Source organism: Quercus suber, unplaced genomic scaffold (genome assembly GCF_002906115.3).
Source record: "Quercus suber isolate HL8 unplaced genomic scaffold, Cork oak 2.0 scaffold_47, whole genome shotgun sequence".
In the NCBI taxonomy this organism is placed as follows: domain Eukaryota; kingdom Viridiplantae; phylum Streptophyta; class Magnoliopsida; order Fagales; family Fagaceae; genus Quercus; species Quercus suber.
In genome coordinates this window covers 275,601-288,129 of record NW_027069512.1, presented here as the reverse complement: position 1 = coordinate 288,129, position 12,529 = coordinate 275,601, and the positions used below count along the sequence as shown (strand labels likewise).

The window sequence follows — 12,529 nt, the reverse complement described above, 5'->3', positions numbered from 1 at the left end:
CCAAATACACACAAAATAAATAAATAAAATCCATAGGGCTAGTATCCTATTACCTACCAATCATTCGGCCTTTTTTTAATTGAAGTGATACCTCAAAATCATTTTCATTCTAAGAAATGTAACTAATAAGGCTCCTATGCCAAAAAGAGAAACAATAATAAGCATAAAGTAAAAGACAGAGAGGGTAGTTCTATGCACGAAACAATAAGCAAAACAAGCAACAAATACAAACAATTACATATGCCGAACACACACAGAATGAACTTGATAAATATAGGCCAATTACAATTGCTATAACAATTTTGAATTGGGTAGAATTTGATAAGTTAGAACAGACCAATATCCAACGGGGAAGATGAGAAGAAACCTAATAGATTAATACAAACTGTTCTTAAAGTAGAGATACTATCAATTTACCTAGGAGGGAATAATTACAATTTTCTCCTCAAAAGCTAAGTTACAATAGTGGCAGCACACATAATCTAAGCAACAATATGCATTCTCTCCTGCAACCTCAGCTACTCAAATCTTCAGTGCATATCATAGTTCTTGAGACAATATTGCGGAGTTCCCTGCAAAATAATGTCAACTTTATCAGCCATAGAGGCATAAAATTACCTAGACTTTCCAATTAATCAGGATTCAGGATACAGAAACTTATGCCTGGAAAAATAAAGGCAAGTCCAAAATCATCTACTTGTCTACTTGATGATAAGAATATGAGCATGGATTATTATGGATCATTTGTTCTGACCCTGAAATTAAACCAAGTATCTTATATGCACAATCGCATAAGACGTACTTCAAATCAGATGTGGCAAGATTACCACCATGACATTTTAGCATGAGCCACCCCTAGATCTGCCTTTTTTTGGTGAGCCTTATACCATAACAACATGTGTCATGTGCCACTCAAGATGAGCAAAAAAACTCACTTCAGGATGCTGACTGCCCGACACCCCCCAATACATAATATCATCAATAAATGAAAATGACTAGTTGGCACTTATTGCCATGGATCATCTCCAGAAAGAATCATCCTCACCATCCTAATAACTAGTATTAAATGACTAGTGGAGTGTTGTAAGCTTAGTAGACCAATTTCCTATTTACAACACTCCACTGCTTGCAAAGATGCAATTCCTACCTTACAAAGTTACAAGTTACAACAGTAGAACACAATGCAATATCAAAAGGCATATCTTCTACAGCATAAGAGGTTGCTTACTTTGGTACAATTGCTTCCAATTGCCTGTGTCATCAACAGAGGCTTTGGATGGAACTGTTCCCCAACATGTTGGCAAATAAGAAGCACCAGGATTCAATGACAAGGAAACTGGAGTGGGGTTGTCCTCTGTATTTGCAACATCTTTTTCCTCTGTCAGTGAAAACCCAAAGAGTCTGCAGCTACTTTTACATGAGGAAACTAGATCTTGACTGCCCCCAAATGTGGATCGGTTTGCAAAAGGAGGAAGTGAAATACCCAGTTGATTATGCTCGAAACCAGAAGAATTCATGCCTCCCTGATCTTTCTTACAGAAGCTGTGACCAGAGTGTGAGGATGGTGTGAGGTTACCACCAATTGTTTCAGAAACAAGAAAATTTCGGTTACTAATTCTCTGCTCCTCCATATTATTGAAATTATACACTGAACTTAAGTTTGAAACGGGATTAATTGCCTGCTGGAACATTAACACAGAAGATGGAGATGAAACTTGCATAGATGGGGCAGATGGGCGCATATGGGCATTATTGCCCTGCATCATGGCAGACCATCCCTTCTGTGAGTTCAGCACTTGAACACCATCAATAATTCCTAGGCTACCATTGTCATGAGCCTTATTTGTGACTGGAGCTCTTCCATATGGAGAGCTTGGAAAAATTTCTTGACCTTGCAAGACCTTACGGAATTGGAAAGATTCACCAAAGCCTGTGCCTTTATAGGAGAGATCAGAATTCACAACTGGGTTTCTAACACCATCTCCCATTCCAGCAATCACAGAACCATTTGAACCAGGAAAACACCTCCTTGTTTCAGATGGATGATGGTTCTGAGTATCAATACCATCATAATGGGTAAAACCCAAAATTTCTTGACCTTGCAAGACCTTCTGGAACCTTGAAGATTCCCCAAAGTCTGATGCTCCAATCCCATCTGTTAGAAACATCAAGACCATTCAATCATGTTGCATGGAAAAGGAGAAAAAAACTGGTTATGAATAAACTCATAATGCAAAAGAACCTACTAGGAACTGGAAATTCTAGTTTTGCTGAAGGCAAACCGATCCTGGTCCTCTTTGGACCAGATGCCATCAAGCTACTGGAACTGGAAAGAGAACCAGATGGTTCAATTTCCCATGGAGAGACCCTGTTATGCCTGGTTTCTATATCATCCCACCGTACCTGCAAAAAGAAGCCAACATTGTTTGCTACCTTCAAATCTAACAATTTCTTCAGGAACATCTCATATTAAAAGTAAGAATGGTTACAACACAGACAACTCAGATGCAAGAGCATCCAAACAAATATATGAAATGCTCCAAACGTTGAGAAACTTAGAGAGTAGCATAAATTCTGATGCGCGGGCTAGTGATTATTAGGCATAAAATTTTAATACAACTTAGAAGTAATCCAATAATGATGAAAGTCAATATCAATCAGAAACTCACAAACTATCCCATGGGACACTACAGAGAAATTCTTGGCCATAGATTTAGAGCTGCCAGTCTATAGCATGTTAGGAGGGGAAGAAGGGTAGAAGAGCTTTAAGGACCTCCTAAAGCACAAAACATCTTTAAGTTAAAGCTGGAATTTCAAGCTTTAGCATTAAAGCTCTTTGTGCATTGCTCTAGCTTTTAACATAAATAATGAATTCACAAAAAATGCCCATGCTTATTTCTTAAAATGACTCTAAATGCCCCACCAATTTTGAGAGAGAGATGGAGCAAATAATTGTTATTATTAGTATATTATTAATCAAATAAACATTGGCCGTTATTTGAATTAATTGATTTCAAGTATGAAAATACAAGCACTTTTATCATGTGATGTAGCAAGAAGCAGAAGGAAATATTGATTTTAATTTAGTTTTTTTTTTTTTTTTAATTTTGGAGTCAATTGTATTCTATTTTAGGAATTAGTAGTTACAGTAATTAGGTTTATTAGTACTATCTTAAGAGTCATTGGTATTTTGTAATTCAATAATTGGGATTTCACAAATCATTTAGAAATTAGGTTTCCTAAGTCAATTAGAATTAGGTTAGTAGTTTATATAAGCATAATATTGTACTCCTCTGGAGATGGATTATTTTGAAGGTGAATAAGATTTCTCTTGAAATTCTCCAAATGGTCTGGTGCTGAATCCAACCAATCCTAGGTGCTGAATGTTAGAAATAAAAGTGTATGACTAAATGATTAAATTTACCACATTCCAATAACTTAAGCTTTTGGAACAATTGGTAATTTAACATAGTATCTGGGCAAAAAAATGTTGGTAAAAGTGTCAAGCGCACTTAAAGCACATAAGCCTTTTGGAGCCTAGGTGTAAAGTGCAAGTGCACATCTAATTGAAGTAGAACACACATTTTTCAAATATAATATCTCATAAACTTCAATATTCATAACATATAATAAAAAAATAATAATAACTCAAAATTTGTATATATTATTATTACCTATTAGGTAAGTGCAATTTTATAATGTTATTTTACCTAAATTATTTCAATTCTTAAAATTTTTTTAAAGCACATTGAAAACAATTATCAATGGTCAATATCATAATAATCTAGTCAAAGAAATTTCAAAAACAATATTTTATATAATTCTCGTGTGCTCTATAAAAGTACATAACCATGATAGTTATGATCAAATGATGTATGTGGTTCAATCAACATACATCTAAAAGTCAAAACACCAAAAAAGCACAAGAATTGTAAATTAACCTTGTTCGTATTTATAAAAAAATTATGTGTAATACAACACCCCAAAGATAGAGGTTGTGTAATAAATCATTGGTCCATGCCATTTCTTTCAAGATCAAAAAATTAATTTTGATGCCACGTATCTTTTTTAGTAATAAAGCAAAAAAGTGTGCCTAGGTACTTTGTGCTTCTTCAAAAAGCTCCAAAAAAGTGTGCCCAAGACACACTTCATTAATGAGCTTTTTTTTTGGCCTAGCAAAACGTTGAGAGCTTGGGGCTTTGAGCTTTGAGCTTAAGCACGCTTTTAACAACACTGGAGTAGGAGATCCTGAGTTTGATCCTAGTCACCTCCACTCTACCTCCCATTTAAGATCCAATATGTTGAACCTCACCTATTAAAAGGGAGTTTAAGCGCACACGTAAAGGGGAGTGTTAGAAGTATGTGGTTAAATAATTAAATTTACCATATCTTGATAGCTAAACTTTTGGGACAATAAGTAAATTAACAGTTATCTTCTTTTATCACTTTTCACATTTAAAAGCCCTTTATTAATTTTGCTACCAAATGGGTGTAACTTCAAATCACTTTAGCATTTTAGCTTGTCAGCCGCTCAAAATCCTAAAACTCTTTTTAGTCACTTTATTGCAAAAGCTCTACAACTAGAGCAATGCCAAATGGAGTCTTAGATGTTAATTTTTGTGAATGACAAAGCACTGCTTGAAACTGCAAGAGCAAAACAAACATCAATAGAAGATGTCATACCCTTCCTGATACTACTAGTCTCAGAATTCAAAGTATGAGGCTAGTATTTTGTGCCATAGTTCACATAAATCCTATTATATGCGTGTGTGCACACGCACAAGTACACGCATTCAAATTAAAACTAAGGATGGGAGAATTCATTTAGTCGATTTTGATACCCAACACTATTTAAAAATAAAATAATTACACAGCTCTTCTGATGCCCAATGCATTTGACATTTGCTCAGCAAAGTTTAATTCATTATTGATCATATAATGAGTTTCAAGCACTCAGAAGATAAGAGTAAATTACAAACATACAGCTAAGTGAATGGAATAAGAAGCATACATTTGATATCATAATCATAATCAAGATTCGAGGAATGACCCTAAAAGTTTTCTAGAAATAATAATTATTTAATTAATAATTTGTACAGTGTTGGAATCTATAAGCATTTGTGTAATGTCTCAAAGAGAAGCTATAATTAACTGATTTATACAATGTACAGTTATTTAACTAATTACATTGATTGAAAGAGAAGGTACAATGGCAGAAAAGGAAGTGCAAGCATTTGTATAATGTTTTAAAGAGAAGGTATAGTGGCAGAAGAGGACTGTAAACCTTACGGTTAAAAGCACAAAGGCTACAACAGAGGGTACAATGAACCATGGCAACTTATTTTAAATGCAAATACACACACCACACAAATAAAGCATAAGATTACCATTAAATCTTATCCTCAATGCGCAAGCCCCTTATTAGCATTTGAGGAAAATAATTATTGTAAAGACGATCAGGTTCTGTCATAAATACATACCAGTAGGCATCTCCATTTTGAACCAGGCCATCTAACAGGATCCACATCGCTAATTCCAGTTATAAACCCAGTGTATCTGTCAAAAAGGAGAGGAAACGTTCATTAGATTTTGATGAAGTATTTTATCTTAAGTTGTTCAAGCACAACAAGCCTAACCTTCTCTCTGCAGCATCTTCTGCTTCAAAACGCATTTTGAACCTCATTCCAACTGAAAATGAATGGTCCGCACTCTTCAAGAATTTACGAAGAGGAATTATGAACTCTGATGAGCTCGGCCTACTAGATACGCTAAGAAAAGTTTAGTCATATAGGGCACAATTAGGAAAGCATGGACAAAATGAATCTTTGAACTTTCAACAATAGGTCAGCATGAAGATAGTGAAACAGAATAGTAGAAACTACCGAGTAAAAACCTAATCATATAACAAGCAAATAGTTAGAAAGAAAACAAAGGATCATGGGCAACCTTGTAAACCTAAGGTTCAAAGGCGAAGGATAATGGCATTAATTTGTAAGGAGAAGTGATCATACATTTTAAGGCAGATTGATGTAGGGAGTAAAAAAGTACTGAGGTGGTGGCAGATGGAAAGAAAGGGGAAAGGTCAGAATATTTTTGAGATGGAGTGATGTTCTGGATAGTGTTAGCTTTGTGGGATATCCAGTGGAAGAGAAAATATGAAATTGCAGTGCTTATATGGAACTTAAGGTGGAAGTGAGAACAGAGAAATGGAGGCACTTTGTACAATAATTTTCTTCAACTCTTAATTGTTTCAACTTCTCTTTTATGACAACAACGAAAAAAAAAAAAAAAAAACAAAAAACAAAAAACCTATAAGATATGCATAACAAACTCTCTGGGAGAACCTATACAAACACATGCAAGCGATGCAAATGAAGTTCACATTATTCCAACTGAAATCCCTTTTTAGTCCATATAATTCCCCTGTAACCCAAATAAAGCCAAGCTGTTGACAAGCACCTCAAAGAAAAGGTAAGTTTGAATGGGGATTTGAACTTGAGCCCCGATATGTTAAAGACCTCATTCTGAGATTGTACATGCCAATCACTAACTAACAATAAGATAACAACAAAATGCTATATGTTTTGGACAAATACAAGACGAAGAGAACAGCTCAATACCTTGGATTGTAGTAAATGTTGAATGGACTTCTCAGGGATATAGCATTAACCACCTCCATGAGAGAGCTTTGATTCATCTGCTGGCTACAGAGTGCTGAGAAAGTAGCACCACCTTTAACTTGAACAGCTCTTCGGACTCCAAGTCGCAATTCTCCATCCTCACCCCTGGTGCAAATATCATTTAAGAATCACAAATAACATCTGAGGTTTCCTCTGTGTTAACTTTGTCATTTTTTAAGATTTTCTTATTATTTTATATTAGCATAAGGGTGTTCTTGTAATCTTGTCATATCACTCTACTATAAAATGTGCCAAGATGAAGGACTAAGTGATAAAGCCCTAAAACTTCTCTCTCTCTCTCTCTCTCTCTCTCTCTCTCTCTCTCCCCATTCTTCTCTTCTCCTGTCTACTCTCCTAACCTAATCTTTCAAATTTTTATAAATCAACGTCCTCAATGCGAAGCCATTTACCTAAGAAAGAGCACAGCATCTCCAGAAACAAGCTTCTTCTTGTTTACAAAAGCACTCCACCCAGTAGTGAGCAAATGCCTGCGTGGCTGCCCTGCTCAAGACAAGAGACAGTAAAAAGACTTCATCAAAATTCTAATCACATGTTATTATTTGACCATCTGAGATATCTCAGCAAATGGAGCACTAAATATGAATTGGATACTATGGCGTACCCCGGTAGATATGTCGAAACTTCCATTCCACGCCATGCAGATCCTTTGCCACGAGCTCTTGCGATGGCCTCTGTTGCTTATAGTCCTACAATAACAATTTACCAAAGCTTATATACCTATGCAAAAGAAGTATTAAGCTAAAGCACATACATTGGTATAAAAAACGTGCATTCAAAACAATTGGTTGATGATGGAAACCAGGTAATGCCAGCATATATGTGGAGAGAAAAAACTCAATTCAATTACCAGGGGAGGGAAACAGTCCTCAGCAGCTCGCCGAGGGACAGAGAAGCCTCCATGAGTACTAGTATCAGAAGCAGTAAGGGTCTTACAGAACATGTGGGGTGTAGATGAATTCGCAGCTACTTCAACATCCTCTTCTTCACCATCTACATCAACTTCCCCTTCTTGCAGTTTCTGCTCGAATTGCTGTGTAAAATGACAATTCATGCAAAACAAAAATCACCCTCTAGAGCTTCAACATGAAAGTAAAGAAGGAATGAAAAAATATACATTTACACATGAAGTAAATCACACGACTTCATTCAAATTTTCAAGGACACAGGAAAAATAAAACAAAGAAATGCCAAATTCAAAAAATTTCAATGCCTCATTTGGTTGAGGATAATACCAAATGGAAAATGGAAATGACACAGTTAGAAAATTCCACGTTTCCAAGTTAGAAAGATCATATTTGTCGTTTTGGCCTAAAATAGGCACAGCCACACGGCAAAGTTGGAAGTTTGTCCATCATTTTAATTCCCAAAGCTCAAATTTATCCTTGTTTCCTACATTTTCTTAGCAACAAAAAAAAAATGCATAAAATCTGAACAAAGCTCACCTCACTTTCAGGAACCAGAGAAACCTGTGCATAGACTTCATCAGTCCCCTCCTCCGCCTAAAAAAAAACCACAACATTTCACATCAAATTCACAATAAGAGAACCTTCTTTAACACCCCCATTGCTTCAACAAGAAACCATAAGCTCAAGAAAAACCAAGAATTTACACAATAGAGCCCATAAAAAGAAACACTTTAAGCTCAAATTAGCACATTCTTGCACAGTAACTTGGTAAAGCAGAATTTTCGCTGAACAAAAAATCTCTCCAAAAAAAAAAAAAAAAAACAGAAAACCCAAAATACCAAACAGCATTCATGAACAAAACAAGCACAAAAGATTTAGAAAAAACAAAGAAGTGAGAATGAGAGGGAGAGAGACAGAGAGACAGACATAGATAGATATATAGATAATGTTAGTTTGGTGGGTGTTTTGATTAAGAGGCATACATGGAGCTTGACATCGAGGACGCGACAGAACACGTGGGGAGGGACATCATCAGTATAGGCAGGTGCGAGCGAGAAATCCGGAAGCTGTTCCAACTGACCCTGAGGGAAGTACACCACCACACTACCTTTCCTCGGCAGAGATATCAGTGGGCCCGCACACGCGTGCCACAGCTCCAAACACACCGCAGACGCAGCCGAAGCTGGTGCTGATGCTGATGCACCCACCACCAAATTCAAACCCGACCCGACACTGGTGTTCAACCCGGCTACGGAGAACGACGATGAAGTTGTTGAGGACGACCCCGACGACGGCGTTTCGTCCTCCTCCGTGGTGTTCAGATCGATCAGGCCCATTATTATTAGATAATTATTAAGTGTTTTGAAATAGTAAAGAAGAAGAAGAAGAAGCAAGAAAGAGTTTTGTTTGGGAATGAGAGAAATGAAAAAAGTGAGTGTGAGAGTGTGGTAGTGGGAGAGACAGAGAGGTCATGCCTGCATTTTTACATTTTTATGATGTGGGTAAAGAAAGCTTTGGGAGTCTGAGAGATAGAAAGAGAAAAGAGAAAAAGAGAGTTGAGTCTCAAAAAGAGGAAGCTCTCTCTCTCTCTCTTTCTCTCTCTCTGTCTTTCTCTTTCTTTCTTTCTTTCCTTTTTTTTTTATATTTTCCTTGGTCTTCACCTTATTGGTTATAAGCACAATTCATGGCCTGCAGGAAACGCAAATTCAGGCTGGAGGAGCGGTTATGCCCCCTTTTCCTTCAACAATATGATAAATTTTCTTCGCTTGATTCCTTAGAAAAAATAAAATAAAAAGGCTTATGATGTATGATTTTGTTTATCACTTTTATTTGTTTCCTGTTTTTATTGGGTGATTAGCCAATCTATTGAACAAATTTCAGATATAAATGGATTTGATAATACAAGATGAACAAAGTTTAACTACAAAATTGGTTGTAACTTAAGGTTACTATCTTACTCAATATCATTAACATTACTACATATTTTGAAAATCTAACTGTTAGATTGCATGTTCTTTACGCCTTTAATACATGTCAAATTTTGCGCCAATCGGATATTATTTACTATACAATTTATAAGATTATATTTAATGCATAATTTTAAATTACAAAAACTTGCAATTTAAATAATTTATTGATGATTCAGTTATTGATTTTTAATTTTCTAGAAATTTTGTAAGTGTAGAAGATATAAAAAGAAAATGTAATCTAACGGGGGATTTGTCAAAATTCACTTCTAATAAAAAGATATAGACAAAATTTAACTACAAAATTAGTTGTAGCCTTACTCAATATTATTAACATTACTATATATTTCGAAAATCTAACCGTTGAATTACATGCTTTTTATGCTCTTAATACACATGTTAAATTTTATGTCAATATATAAGATATTATTTATTATAAGATTTATTTTGATTTAAGATTATAATATTATAATATTATATTTTATGCATAATTTAACTTGTAATTTAAATAATTTATTGATAATATAGCTATTTATTTTTAATTTTTTAGAAATTTTGCAATCATGGAGAATATAATAAGAAAATGTAATATAACATGAATTTGTCAAAATTCACCTCTAATAAAAAGATATTGAATAAGGTTATAATTTTAGACTACAACCAATTTTGTAGCTAAGATATAAGTATCAAAGTATCAAAGTCAGTTTTTCCCAAGAAACATGGCCACAAGTTTGCCATCCCACAATTATTGGCAATAAAATTACGTACTTATTATTATTATTATTATTTTGGTAAACATTATTACGTACCTCAAAAATGGGAATAGTCAGGAAATTATAAGATATACTTAGATTGCAATGAAATTTGAGGATTTGGAATAAAAGAGATTTTGACTTTATCCGCAAAATAGTTGAATGGATTTTTAATTTTAATTACAAATGAAGTTTGAAACTACAAAAATTAAAATAGTTTGCCAAATACCCTGTAATTTTTATACGTGCTTTCATTGATTTTTGATGAACTTAAGAAGTTATGATAAAATTCCCAATTTCTTCCTTGACTTTCTTAAGGCTATAATTATATAGTAACAAACTTGGGATTTGGGAATAGTTGGGAACCAATTAGTTAAGTAAACAAATTCTAAAATTCTTCAAGTTATCTCTATTTTTTTTTAACGATACAATAAGATTGAACTTATGATGTCTACTCTATATAATAATTGTTTTATTTTTTGTGTAGGTGAGATTCAAACTCAAATTCTTTATTTGGTACAACAAACTTTACTAATTGAGTTAAATGAAACCCTATAGTTTAAATTATTTTTTTTTTAAAAAGGGTGATTGTAAATTAATAGAACACTGTACAATGAAAAAATAAATTATATGTTTGAATAATTAGTACTCATTAACAAACATATTTAGCATTCAATTATTAGAAAGAATAACTTAAAGAATTAAACAAGGAATAATTTGTACTGTAATATACCAACTCTCGTTCATTTGATGTTTTCATTGATCTGGTTAAATTTCATGACAATTAAAATCATAAGGAATAATTTTCTTATATATATATATATATATATATAAACCCCATAAAGATGCATGCATGTAACTTGCCTGACTAGACAGTGCATCCTTGTTGGCAATGGCACTTCACAAATGGAAAGTGAAAACTAGCATGGTCTTCTTTTTCACCATGAATAATGACAATAAGATGTTGTATATGTATAAGTTCAAAAAAAAAAAAAAAAAAAAAAAAAAAAAAAAAAAAAAAAAAAAACTAAACAAGTGACAAAGAAAGCATAAGAGCACATGGAAAAGGAAATCTTGGTCATGGTTAAGAGTACCATATATTATTATTAATCCAAGAAAGATATGCGCTGCAATGCTGTGTGGCTTGTGAAGAAACAAGAACTAAAAGAAAATAATAGAGAATGTAACTATGCCAATAAAAGTGCAAGACTGCAAGGAAAAGAAAGAAAATGAGTTCGATAAGATATTTGAAGAGAATATACATTGTCGGCCCAAAGACAGTTGATTGATATTTTTTCAATCTCTATAGTCTATACAGCTAACCTAATGCATACGCATATAATTTTTTAAACTTTATACACCTGTCTTGGTCAATGGCCTCCAAAAAAAGGAACTCGTGTTAAGAATTTGTGTTAGAATCTCATACACTCATCTGTATAGCGATCATGCATGTCTGGTTAGAATAATAATAGTTAAATGATTAAATTAATATAGTACGTTTTTATGATAATTGGTAATTTATACTGTGTATCATTTGGCTTCCCTTTGAGCATGGAGACTGCTTCCAATCTATGCCCTAGGTTAGGCATACACATGCTAAATAGGTATCATCTCCTAATCCAATCCTCAAGAGTCATAACCCAATTTATCAAGTCCATCTCTACATGACATTGTGAAAATACTACTTAAACAAGTTTTAGATTGCCAAAGATAACTTGTTATAATAAAATGTCCTACCCAGCTCAAAAGCCTAGCAATTCATACAATATTGTGTTAAGATTAGTTTCAATTAATTCAACTGGTAAAGTCTCAAAACTTTATATAAATAATAAATATATAGAATATATATATATATATATAATTTGTTAATATTATAAAATATAGGTCCATATTATTAGACACAATCTAATGAATCAATTGTTACAATTGACGTTCATGGAACAATAAAGCTACAACACAATAAAAGCCAAGGCTAGCAGCATAACACTAAGAGCATTCACAGCAATGGAGCTAAATAGCTATATTGCTATTTTAGCTCCACCAAAACACAAAAAACACCCCTACAACAGTGGAGCCATAGTTAAAAATTTTAGATGAATTGCTACAGTGCACATCTATCTATGAATATGCATTGTAGCTTGCAAAAAAAAAAAAAAAAAAAACAATTTTTTANCTTATTTTTATTTTTTCTGTTTGTTTCTACT

At 33.8% G+C, this 12,529-nt stretch overlaps 1 protein-coding gene across 3 annotated transcripts; it reads right to left on the bottom strand.

The window, feature by feature from the left end:
* Positions 1-239: 239 nt before the first annotated feature.
* LOC112011688 (auxin response factor 3) lies at positions 240-9,239 on the bottom strand. 3 transcript variants are annotated; one of them, XM_024044038.2, is made up of 11 exons: positions 8,590-9,239; positions 8,144-8,200; positions 7,549-7,731; positions 7,303-7,387; positions 7,091-7,181; positions 6,621-6,785; positions 5,637-5,768; positions 5,481-5,556; positions 2,247-2,403; positions 1,229-2,155; positions 240-572 (listed from the first exon to the last, which is right to left on the bottom strand). In XM_024044038.2, the coding sequence occupies exons 1-11, from the start codon at positions 8,941-8,943 to the stop codon at positions 541-543; spliced, it is 2,259 nt and encodes a 752-aa protein (XP_023899806.2). In that variant the 5' UTR covers positions 8,944-9,239; the 3' UTR covers positions 240-540. The 3 variants fall into 3 exon arrangements, with proteins under 3 accessions (XP_023899806.2, XP_065627720.1, XP_065627721.1); XM_065771648.1 differs by having other exon boundaries at positions 5,637-5,759; XM_065771649.1 differs by having other exon boundaries at positions 5,637-5,756.
* Positions 9,240-12,529: the final 3,290 nt, after the last annotated feature.